The sequence below is a fragment of the Sapajus apella genome, unplaced genomic scaffold (genome assembly GCF_009761245.1).
Source record: "Sapajus apella isolate SASKATOON/1434 unplaced genomic scaffold, GSC_monkey_1.0 scaffold4, whole genome shotgun sequence".
Taxonomy (NCBI): domain Eukaryota; kingdom Metazoa; phylum Chordata; class Mammalia; order Primates; family Cebidae; genus Sapajus; species Sapajus apella.
This window is the reverse complement of record NW_022436944.1, coordinates 49,828,345-49,840,998: the sequence shown is the minus strand read 5'-3', so window position 1 is coordinate 49,840,998 and position 12,654 is coordinate 49,828,345. Positions and strand designations below refer to the sequence as shown.

General features: G+C 36.1%; 1 protein-coding gene across 8 annotated transcripts in view; it reads right to left on the bottom strand.

Moving 5' to 3' along the window:
* Nucleotides 1-1,699: 1,699 nt before the first annotated feature.
* RBMS3 (RNA binding motif single stranded interacting protein 3) overlaps nucleotides 1,700-12,654 on the bottom strand; it is a 758,821-nt gene continuing 747,866 nt past the window's right edge. For 5 of the 8 annotated variants that reach the window (XM_032259567.1, XM_032259610.1, XM_032259577.1 and 2 more), the window contains one exon: nucleotides 6,691-7,744. In XM_032259567.1, coding sequence (XP_032115458.1) covers nucleotides 7,738-7,744 — 7 coding nt within the window. In that variant the 3' untranslated portion in view covers nucleotides 6,691-7,737. Of the gene's footprint in view, nucleotides 7,745-12,654 lie in introns of all 8 variants that reach the window. The other 3 variants (XM_032259558.1, XM_032259593.1, XM_032259620.1) reach the window with 1 other exon arrangement.

Here is a 12,654-nt window from a genome sequence, read left to right as displayed (position 1 = left end):
TGGAGAGCTTTCTCCACACCCTCTCCTGGGTGCATATAATTCTAAAACAAATAGATGCCGTGGAGGAAATCACCTTGATGAGAGTAGCTTCCAAATACACTATTCTGTTCACTAAGAAGTCACAGAACAGAAAGGCTCACAGACTAATAAAGTTGCTAGAAGCACAGGGCTTATTAAATCAATTTAAAATCCACAGAAAACAAGGTGAAAGTCATGGGGTAGGTTGACTCATTGAGGGTAAAGTGCAAGAGGTATGCAAGGATCATACTAGCTGAATGTTCTGCAATGTGGGTATATATACTCCTTTTCCCTCGGCCACATCGTCCTTGTCCAGTGATGATGTGTTATAAGCACCAGAGTTGAGGTTTGAGCAAGGGGGCAACCGAGAGCGGGAGCCCATGCAGCATGCTTACTCCCTCCAAGACAAGCGGGGGCAAACCACTGAAATTCACCAGTTAGGTTGATGAGCTGCTGTGGGTGCCAGCATGGAAGTCAACAGAGTGAGCAAATTAAGACAGAATGAGTAGTGAATGCTTTTCTCATCCCTATCTAGTGCATCACCTAGTGTTTTCCCGGTCTTTCTTTCCCTTTCTATTTTTGTTTACACTCACATGCTCTACTTAGTTTTTCCGTCTTAAGGGTCACTTTGTTTTTTTTTAACACATCGTAGGAACTTCGTGTCTCCCATTTGTTTTCCTGTCTTCTATAGTAGAACATTTTTGAAGAACACAGCAAATGACTATTACAGAACAGGATATTATTGGCTTTTAAATATGAGCTCTAAGCTAGCTTGAATGACCCTGGCCCAGAAAAACAGAGTTTCTGCTTATTTGCTTAGCGCAGTCTTCTGTAGCTTGAGGAATGGACACTTCTGATTTTTGTTGACCTGGAGTTTAATCCTTGCAGGGATACAGACCATAGGTGTCCAAACAAATGTCTTTATTGTTGTATATAACTCTGAGCCTCCTGGCCTTCATCCAAGGTTCATCAAGTAGTTGGTAGATGTTAGGCATGTTTGGAGATAGAAGTTCTGTGGTCTCCAAATCCCTAAGCATGAGAACACGGAAGATTGTGGGAGTCTCTGGGAAGACCTAAATGGTCTTCTCTTTCTAACATCCCCCAAAGAGTGGCTTTCTCAGGTCCCCTTGGCATGTATAGAATGTTAGCTCTTTTCTCATTTTTTGTTAGCCGAGATGATTCTTTTAAAAATTCTAGCATTGTTCCAGATTAAATGTGGACACCACTCCTTCCTATCAGCCCTCCTCCCCCAACCAGTTTCTGGATGAGTGCAGAAAAACACAACAGCCCTACTGGATTGATTTTATTTTCATTTTTTATTGAAAGCTTCATCAAAGAAAACAGAAGTTTAAACCTAACATCCACTGATCTACAGAGAGCCCAAGGGATGGGGGAGATGGTTGCTCATTTGACTGTGGTACAGATGAAGAAATTAAAAATAAAACCAGAAACACCTTTGAATTACAGAACTTTCCATGACAGAGACAGCAGTCCAAAAACCTCTTAAATAAAGTTCAAAATTGAATGATGTTTCAGAAGTTCCATGAAGTTGAATATGGACTGAAACAAGGGTTTTAAAAGAAGCTGTGTCCCATTTTTTTTTTTTAAGAAACTGAGTATCTCATAGCATATACTACTACATATATATATTTTAAATTAAGATTCCAATTTTATTCTTTTTAAATAAATGGAAGCATTTGTGTCCAGAATCGAGAAAACTTTTTCAAGTGTCTCTTTGAAACAATTTTTACAGTTCTTGAAAAGCATGGAATAACTCATTTTTTTAACATATGAAGAGATAACATATTTGGGGGGGAGGAAAGCACATCTTTCTCAGTAACCTTAGACCAGAGAGTTTGAAACAACGTATAACGTTAAAGTTATACTTTGGACATTATTTAAATTTGATGTGATCATAAAAATATCCACCGGAGTGTCAGAGTCATTCAGCCTTAATATAGTAATGCAAAGTCAAAATATAACAAAAGCAATGCATTAGTTTTGGTCAAAGATTTAAAAGTAGGAATAGGACTGAACCATGAGCTACTGTTATACTCTCATTGCAGAAGTTGTGTTGATCCGTTCTACTGGTTTGAATTTAGTGGAGTGAAGAGAACGAAAATAGCTTTCTTCTGAGGGAAGCCAAATTCTCCATAATATTTTTCTGTATATTCTGCAAGAATACAGCTAACTCTCAATTGTTTGTGGTAGACAGGAAAACATATTACTGATAATCAAAATTTATGGCATATAATGTCTGGACATTAATTTTACCAATGATTTCAAACTCCCTTAAGAAATTAATACTTGATAAGAAATAATCAAATTTTATTTCCCATTGTTTCTTTTCCCACCCTCAGGGTGACATGCTAATAAAAAGAAAAATAAAAAACTGAGCCCAAGGCCTACAAGCTAAAAAGAAAAGACAAAACACATCAACAAAGCAGATAATTAGCCCTTCAAAAATTTAAGAGTGATTGTATTTATGCACAACTCAAACTGGGGCAGTAGTAAGACAAGCTCAAGTGTGACTCAGTGGCCTAGTGGTTCTTCCTGCAGATCCAAGCTTACTACACCTCTACTTCAGCCCTAAAGCTTTCAGAGTGGAAGAAATTTTTCTTATTATTTTCCCTCACAAAAATAAACAGAAATGCATATTGAAAGCCATTCATCCCTTTTGTTTTGCTACAGAGAGCATCTATATGTTACAGTATAAAGCCAAAGATAAAAGAAATTAATCTGGGGTGAACTCCTGTCTCCCACATCATAAAAGGTCTTTGGGGCCACTTCGGGATTTCGTGTTTAGTTCTTTATACTTTCCTGAAGTCTATGTAATCCGCAAAGGACAGCCATGGCCAAGAACATTTGGATGAAAGGACCAATTTCATACTTAGGAATGTTTGCAAAGAAATGTTAAACTTGAGTCAGACCCAGCTGTCTTCCAATGCCACAGTGGATGTCATTTGTAAAACAAATTGATTCATTAATGAAATCCCATGATCACGTGCCACAGAAAGGGTACAGTGTACAGAATCAATGAGCCTGTTTAAATTCTGTCAATCCCTCAGATTGAAGGGAGAGGCTGTCAGTCCCAGTGAGCTCAAAATTTTGAAGCATGCCAGCTGTAATCACGTGGAAGACACTATCTCATCCTTTATTTTTTACTGAAGAGAAAGTAATATAGATCAAGGTGCTATGACATGTTTAAACTTTATTATAGCGCGTGAATCCTCAAATGTGCTGAATGTTGTTATACACGTACATAAATATTGTCCCTTTACTTGATTTCAAATCATATAAAAAACATTTATTACTGAAACCCACTTGAGAATCTCTCTCTGCTTATCAGCTCATCTGCAGTGGTTCATGCACTGAAATTAAGAATGAAAATGAATTGCCAAATGTATTTTAATCTCCTATTAACATCATAATCTGTCTAGACAGCCTATTGAAACTTCTCCTCAAATCGTGAAGATGATTGCAAGAGTCCTAATTACATCAAATTTCACTTTTCATTAATAGGGGTTTTTAGGCCACTATAAAAAAAATAGGCATTTAGCAAATATCCCAATTATTTAAATAAAGAGGGTTTTTTTTGGGGGGGGGGGACACTAATTGCTTTTTTGGGGCATACATAAATTGAAAGTAGTTTTGAAGCACTTCGCAAGGGGTCCAAAGATATATTCTTAGGTATAGTAAAATAAAGTGGACTTCCTGCTTTACACAGTGTTCTTCAGTTCTCAGTCTTTTATCTCTAATGGGAGTCTTTTAACACCATGTAGTTTTTCATTGGAAGGGGATGGAAGTGAGTCATATGCTTTCAAATGTGACAGATCTGCTAAGGTCACAGGAAGAAGTAACTCAAGTGAAATATGGAGGTAACATTCTGAAATACTGAAATCTACCAAGGAAGCAAACTAATCCTGGCAAAACTAGAGTCAGGTAGAGGATTTTTTTTAAAAGAGTATTATGACAGTCGCAATATTCAAGATATGTCAGCATTCAAGGACAATGGCCATCAGCACCTGCCAGTATTATCCTCAGTTCACTTGGGTTCATTACGTTGTCTTCAGAGGACATGGCCACATATTGGGGAGTTCCCAGTTACCATGCACACTTGGACTCCCTTGGCGACACTTTTATCATTATTAAAAGAAAACTTACTCTTTCACTGACCATGAAACTAGAGTTTAGATGAGACTGTGTTTCTCTCATTTGGATTGTGGCTTTAGTTTGTTTCCCGATGTTTAGGCTAAGTCTTGGCAATTCAAGTCAAAAGGAAAAATGGAAACATCTGAATAAATGCTTGAAAATCTGGTGGACCAGAATCCATAGAAACTTAACTTCAACTTCAAAAAAAATTATAGTTTTAATCAGGTTTAAAATCACTACAGCATATTTTGTTGATTAAATTTGAATTCTGCTGTCCGTATATATTAAACACTTACTTTGGTTTATTATCACACAATGTAATGCTGCTTACCTGCTGATGCTTTTTTCTCTCCCAAACTTGGCTTTTCAAAACAAGTCTTAGGTAAGACAACAGACACTTTTTTTTTTCTTTTTTTGGTTTGAAAACATATATGTTATAGAATGGCATGATATAAACTATCCAAACACAAAACGCACATGGACACATAAAATGGCAGGTAATTTCCTTTTGCAGAAAGTGGCTTAAAAATTGAGATTATTGAAGTTTCAGAGTTGAAATAAAATATTTTTGAATGTACAAATAAAGCAGCAGTTTTGAATAGAAACAGGAAGTTACCTAGGCACGTTCATCAGCCACGTGGTAGCTACCTCTTAGCCTCATTGTTGATTGTGTAAATGAGACTTTCTTTGTATCACATTAATACATGTTTTTGACTTTTTTCACAGAAATGAAAGAAAGTATGTTGGTTTCATATTCAAATGAATTATGTCCAGGACAATCCTTGTTTATACAAAGAGTTTAGAGAGTGAAAAAGAAAAACAGAAAATATGGTTCCCATACACGTTTTTTGTACCCCCCAAAATCTTTGGGGCCCATTTTTTTAAAGATAAAAACTTACGTGCCACCTTTACAATGCATGGGAAGTTGAAGGATGGAACAAAAGACAATATAAATCTAGCATTTTCTCCAAAGCATGAAAAACTATAATAGTGAGTGTGACCAGTTGGAATTTCTCTGTAACACACACATTTTCTTGGATACACGTTTGTCTCCAATGTGACCATAAATATATGGAGTCATTCTCTGATTTGAGCTTCCAATTCATGGGGTTGCAAGTAAGAGAACCAGAGTCTACATAAATAGTGGAATATTGACAGTTTCATATTGAGTCAGCCTTATTACTCATGTTGACCTAATGGGAATGTGATTTACCTTTAAAACTTTTTAGTTTTTAAAAGCCTACCCTGTTTTATAGTATATTTAAATACATTTTCCTCTTTTTTGTGGGCTAAGACAGGCTCCTGTTACTGACTGAGTTTGTGAAAAGACTTTTACCTATTTGATTCAAAGGATTCATTCAGAAAGCAATCTAGTGAATAGTTCACTTAACAAAATTCTATTGCATTGTCCTTAATTTGAGATAAAACTACAGGTTGAACACATATTATTTCATGAATCAAAAATGTAGATATATTTTATAAGTAAGTCAATTTAATTCATTTTAGACAAAGTTTTGCATCATTCTAAATGCAAGTATCCCTCCTTTGGCTTAAATGATTGATCAAACCTAATTCTTTTGGTTCTGATTGATCTAAATCATACAGTTTCTTGATTGTCAACTAGCATTTTAATAACTTCCCTAAATTCCACTAATAGAATTCTCAATCTTATTGAGAGGTCTTACATGCCTCAAAGAATTAATCTGAAAGAAAAAGTTTTTTTTGACAACACCAAGATATGAAAATACAATGGAAAGAGACAAAAAGAAGATACCCCCTCCCCATTTGCAAAACCAAGGTGACTATTCTTGGTAGGTGATGACAAAGACAGAGGTGAGAAGACAAAACCCAGAAGTGTCGTAATTTAGAGGGAAGACTATTGTCACAAATATAGTGAGACCTTTCCAGGAGACCACTCAACATTTCACAAAAAATCACTAAGCTTTTTTGACAAGTGACCTTTCAGACTGGGTTCAGAAAGTGTTGTTAGCTGAAAATTCATATAAAGAATATTCAACCTGTTAAATAAGCATCTTAGTTTACTAGTGGCCATCAATAAAGGTTTCACTATTCCAGACGGCCAGTGAGAAACCAGGAAAGCTCACAGAATTTAAAGTCTTTTGACTCTATCAGCTGATATCCAGAACTCTTCGTGCTGAAACTGTTAAACACACAGGTGCAAGCTTCTGCTATCAATGAATATATATTTAAACAAAAGAAAGACAACTCCCCCCACCCTCTTTTTTTGCAGTATGTAAAACACCAGTGGAAGGTAGTTTAAACAAACAACAAAGTAAGAACTGGTCCGGCCATGTCGGTCAAATAAATTTTTTTTTTTTTTTAAAAAAAAAAAAAAAAGAAAAACAACCTCTATCTTCTGGACTGTAATAGGGTGTCACTTCATCTTTGGTATAAAATAGGCCATCCATAGGCTGAATTTGATCACAACTAGGAAAGACTACAGAAATTGTCAACAATTTCTCTATCTATTGCTTTTTTTTGTTTTTTTTGCACTTTTTGACCATAAGCTCCTATCTACTTAAGTTTTTTTTAATGCTCTTAAGCTAGGTTTTGCAATGTGACAAGCAAAGCTGACTAAAAAGTTTGTAAAGCTCATAAAAAAGACTGCAGATAAAAAGCACTAATGCTTTTGCTAGCGATCACGCTTTGTAAATTAAAAAAATCTGCATTCTGCCCCCAAACACGCATTATTTCTAATGCAGTTGTTTTTAAACCAACATTAATAACTTTACTGTAAAATGTTTTAGCCTTTTAGAATGAGTCATGTCAACACTTAAGACAAAGTTCATGAAAAGTCCCAGCATTTTTCCAATTCTTGCAGTTGCCATGGTTTCTTTATCAACAAATTTTCTTCAAATGAAGAAAAACATTTTCATTTAAACTGTACAGTTTTTTTTCACCCTAAAAACTCAGTCTTAAACTTCTGTACCAGTTAAAGCCGGCACAATATTTCAATTCTTTCTTGATTTTTGATTTTAACAAGACGTTGACAGCTTGCCTCGAGAGCCTTTGACGTCCTTAAAATTAAGGCAATTAAGATTCAAGATAAACCTTACCTAAATATTTCTAAGAAAAAATAAAATAAAAAAAACCCACTAGATTTAAACAAGAAGGGAAAAAGAGAAAGTAGCTTAATTATTGAGGAAGACAATTTGTTTCCATTTCTATTGCCCACCTCTTGACATCAGGTTTTCTGTTTTTTTAAAAAAAAATGTATCTACACCTTCAGGAAAATTTTGAATTCAATTCAAATGTCCTTCCAGATAAAATATCAACCTTCGATATTTTGCTTTGTAGTTTTTTTTTTTTTTTTTCCTCTTCTGGAAAATTTTTCTTTAATTAAAAAAAAGATGGCAAAAAAAATTGTCAGACCACATGAAGACCATTTGCACAGCACATAAAAACTTTGTTTTCATTGGGTAAAGTATAAAACTGAAAAAAAAAAATGCATTCCATTGACGTCTGTGCAAACTGGAAGCCAACTTCTTGTTCAATGAAGTTTCTTCATTCAAGGCAAAGATTCAGACGGACATTCTTCAGTCCTGTTTATGGTCTGTGAAAACAATTGAATAAGAGTAGTCATTAAATTAAAGTAACTTTGAAATCACCTTCTGTGCCCTTTTCCAATGAGTTATCTTTAAAAGATACCAAGCTTTCAATATAACATAGTCATGAACGCAATTATAAAATCATACTGAATCTATGAGATTGTCAAATTCTGCCACTTTCACTTAAATACAGATTTGGGTCAGAGAGTTTGTTTACATTAAAAATCAAGGTTAATATCTTATGTTGTAGCTCCTTACAGATCCTTTGAGTAATTCTGTTCCTTCGAAACTAGGAATCATCACTAATTCCAGCAACATACATGAGATTCTTTACTATGTACCCAAAATAACTGGGTTGTATGTTATCTCATGGTATTCATTACGTACATTTATGTAAGGCTTATTGCCTGAGGATATAAGTGAGACAGTTAAGAAGCCGATGCAGTTTTATTCTCTTTTCCTCTTCCCCTCCTCCTCTTGTTGATTTGCCCTGTCAGGATTACAAGTTTGTGAGAGCAAGAACTAGACTTCTACTTTTACTCTTTAGGCAGAGTGGTATATACACAATAGGTGTTTAGGAAAATATCATTTCACTATATGCCACTTTGCTTAGCTCAGTTCAAATAAAGACTTCTGCTACTGCCCCTTCTATGTTGCAGGGTGAAGCTTCCAGCAGGTTGACTTTACTGTGAGCTCTTTTGCCCACAGATTAGAAGTTTGTTAAATAACTTCAGAGTTGTGCCGTAGAAAGAAGTACCTTTATATTATCTGTAAGTCCACATTTAGAGGAAGGCCTCTTCACTCAGGGTATCAGGTAACAGCAAAAAGTTATGCAAGTTCTTCTGATGCACAGTTGCTTAATTTACTAAATATGGCTGAGTGTTACTATGTACAGTTTTACAGACTGTTCACTATGCAAGATGCATGGCTGAGGGAGTAGGGACTAAATTTCAGCCCATCATCTGCTCCCCAAGGCATGTACCCCGGAGCAGAGCTGTCACCCCAATTCTCAAAAAACCTTCAGCAGTGCTTTAAACTCTGTATCGTTAAGCCTGAGATGGCCCAGAAAGGACTTCTTTTCCTAATTTGCAAAAAGCCATAATATGAGCTAGCTATGGCTATTACGAACCTGATTGATTTCTTCCTAAAATCATGTGAGGAAAGCTACTAGTTGATAGATCAAATATTCAATTTTTATCAATAGTTTAGTCCCTAGAAATATGGTTTTTTTTCTGTGTTATATGAGAAAGTGAGGTCTCTTCTAAGAAGTAAAGCGATTACAAGTTTCTTATGGTAGCAACAATAAGAAAAATTTTATTAGCGGTAGTCATGGGAACCATGGTTTATATTTTAACTATCTCTAGCTTTGCAAACTATAGACTTCATTTATTTCTAAAAATCTGTATTACTATGAGAACAAAACTTTTTTTTCTTGGTTATATAGTTGTGTGTGTGTGTGTTTGTGGTTGGGGAGAGTCTGTTCTTTGTTCCCACTCCCATCTTCCATTCCGGTATTACGCGTACTGAAACGAAAATGCCTAAAACACCATGAATCTCTTTAGCAGCTGCTAAAGAGAATGATGTCTTACTCAGTGGACTACAGTGCCTAGAATACCTGACCCATCAAGCTCAAGTACTTGATATTCACTTGTCTCAAAAGAATTGATATTTATGAGCTAGGCTGAAACTACTTTAGATTTTATAACTGTACACAAATGTTTCCAATAGCCATCTCCCATAATTTGCTTGGTCCTAAAGTGGCCCCACTGCCACATGAAAATCAATGATGGCAAATAGATGGTTGTATTTTGCAAGTTCTTGTTTGCTAGCTGAAGTCCGAAGGAAAAAGGATGTTGCCATTTAATAGCCCTGAATTCACTCCTGCCCCGCTCCTCTGTCCTGGAATAGATGTGCGTGTGCAGAGTTACATCATAATTATGGATTGCACTGATATTCCTAAAAAAAGAAGGGTTCTAAATTTTTTAGGCTAGGATCATGGGCAACAAGAACATTTTAAGCTGGACATTTTAGAAATACAGTGGGTTACAACTTGAAAACAGGAATTAATGTGAAGAAATAATGAGTATGGAAATCATTTGCAAACTGTAAAACATGGTGCACATACAGTGTATCATTACTCACAATATATTAATATGTAGAATGTATTACTCACAAGCTTAAAGGACATAATTTGCTCATCATTAATATACTGACAATGTATAGAAATTTGGTATTCATGGCAGTTCCGTTAGCCAGAGAAGATTTGAAGAATAGAAAGAACTTGCAATATCAAGGTTGAGATGAAGGTCTTCTAAGGTCACAGTGATAGACTTTAGAAGACCTTAGATAGACCTTAAAATGTGTTAAAGTAGGAATTTCACTGAATTTAAAAATAGTGTGGTTTTTAATCCTCTCATCATTCCTCCTCCCTCAAAAAAAAAAAAAAGTGAATAGATTGGAGGGTAACAAACCATAATTTTAGAAATCCAGTTTTTTTGAGCAGGAGGAAGTCTTAGAGCCAAATGAAGCCGTGTTTTCCAGAATAATTCCTGACAGACTAGCTTCATGTAATGCTATGTAAAAAGTGGGATTCTGTGATCCGGGGTATGTAAAAATGTCACATTGTATTCCCACTACTGGATTACTCACAGGTAAACTAAAGAAGTGGTTAGGGCACCCACAAAGAAGGGCATGAATATTTTTAAAAATTGTTCTTGAATGTAAACTTTTGCACAGGTATCCAGATTATAACATATACATGAAAATTTGTTAGACTTATTTCATAATTTAATTTTTAAAAATCTTGGATGCCAGGCACAGTGGCTCATGCCTGTAACCCCAGCACTTTGGAGGCCAACACGGGCAGATCACTTGAGCCCAGGAGTTCAAGATTAGCCTGGCTAACATGGTGAAAACCCATCTCTACTTAAAATACAAAAATTAGCTGGGCATAGTGGTGCATGCCTGCAATCTCAGCTACTTGGGAGGCTGAGGCAGGAGAATTGCTTGAACCCGGGAGGTGGAGGTTGCAGTGAGCTGAGATCACCCACTCCAGCCTGGGTGACAGAGTGAGACTCTGGGACTCTCTCTCTCTGTCGTGCTCTCTCTACGTGTGTGTGTGTGTGTGTGTGTGTGTGTACATATATAAACATAATTTTTGAAAAGTCTCTTAGAATTCCCTGGGAGGAAGGCCTCACATACCCTAATCTTTCTGGAAATAAAACATATGCTATGTTTATCCCATGCTCTAGGAGGTCATGTCAATTAGTATTTTAGTGACCTTGAAGAAAAATGAAATAAGCAAAGCATTTCACTTAGTTTACAGTGTATCCCACAGAATTTGACCAGAGACAGCTTCCCTCCCACCCCAAATCCAGGGCACAGTGGCACTCCCTTAGCACTAGAGACCTAATTATCACCCTTTGGAGAACACTGATATAATCCTCCCACTGCAAAGAAGAGGAAAACGAGGCTCCAAAGGGCTGAGTGATAACTAGGAAGTGGTAAAGGTGAAATGTGAACCAAGGACTTCTGATTCCACATATCAGAGTTTAACTTTGACTGAAGACACTTTTCAGATCTAGTTATTTTTAACGTTTCCTACATAGCACAAAGGAAACTAGATAACTTAGGTGGGAATTGGAATTTCCATAGAATTTCCAACATAAACCAGTTATTTCCTCCTTCTGTGATAAGAACCTGGAATCCTTTTGCATTAGCAGCCTCTTTTTTATTACTATTTTAATAGTAATAGTTTTTGGAGTACAAATGGTTTTGGTTACATGAATGAATTCTATAGTGAGATTTACTGAGATTTTAGTGCACCTGTCACCTGAGCAGTATACACTGGACCCAATATGTACTCTTTTGTCCCTCAAGTAGCCTCTTTTAACAATGGGGGGCGGAAGGGAGAATCTTCATAAATACTAAAATGTGAAGTACTTTGATTTATGTTGAAATGTGGAATTTGTAATACTAAATATTTGCCAACAAATATCCCAAATATAGTCCTTTAATAGGCACATCATTTATATTCCTCAAACTGTTCTTTTCAGTCTTCTGTTGTGAAGTCTGTACTTTACAATGTTTTCAGTGTAGACCTTGTGATGTTAAATGTATGTATAATGGGTTAAGCTACTTTTCAGGAACACTGGCTGCCCTAATCAGAATTTCACACCCCACAGGAGGTCAGCTAGCATTTAATGAGAAAGGCCAGAGGTTTGTACAAGTACTTAAAGCTATTGTATCTCAATTAACATAATAATGGTTAGAAATGGGCTGCCTGATGAAAGGGGAAGCATGTTAATTAGCATAATGACGCCGGAAATGAGCTGCCATTTGTGAAACTTGGGAGTATTCAAGATAATGTGGATTGGGTAAATTATTTTGCAGATATTCTCCACTTTATGAGAAAAGGAAGGAAGGATACAATAAAAATGTGGGGAAAACGAGGCAACATGGTACCTGCCTGTAACCATAGCTACTTGGGAGGCTGAGGAGGAAAGATCACTTGAGTCTAAGACTTTGAGGTTGCAGTGAGCCATGATTGCACCATTGCCCTTCAGCCTAGGTGACAGAGTGAAACCCCGTCTGTGTTGTTTTTAAAGAAAGAAAAGCTTTAAAAATATTAAAAATGGGGGGAAATTTGTAGCATATAACTAACTTTAGGATGTTGTTTGAGCTTGACCTCAAAATTGGACTGTCGCTGAATAATTTCTGGTGGCTTCTGTAAAGATAACATCACCCTACCTCTAGATAATGGTCAGATTTAACCAGAGTGAATTTTTTATGTAAGATATGGTCAGGTTATTTCTAAAAACAGGGCTGAGACTTCAAGTATGCAGAGCAAACTGTATACATTGTGTTGTGCCTGCTTTCTAATCAATGCTTGTTAAATATTTAGTAAGTGCCTCTG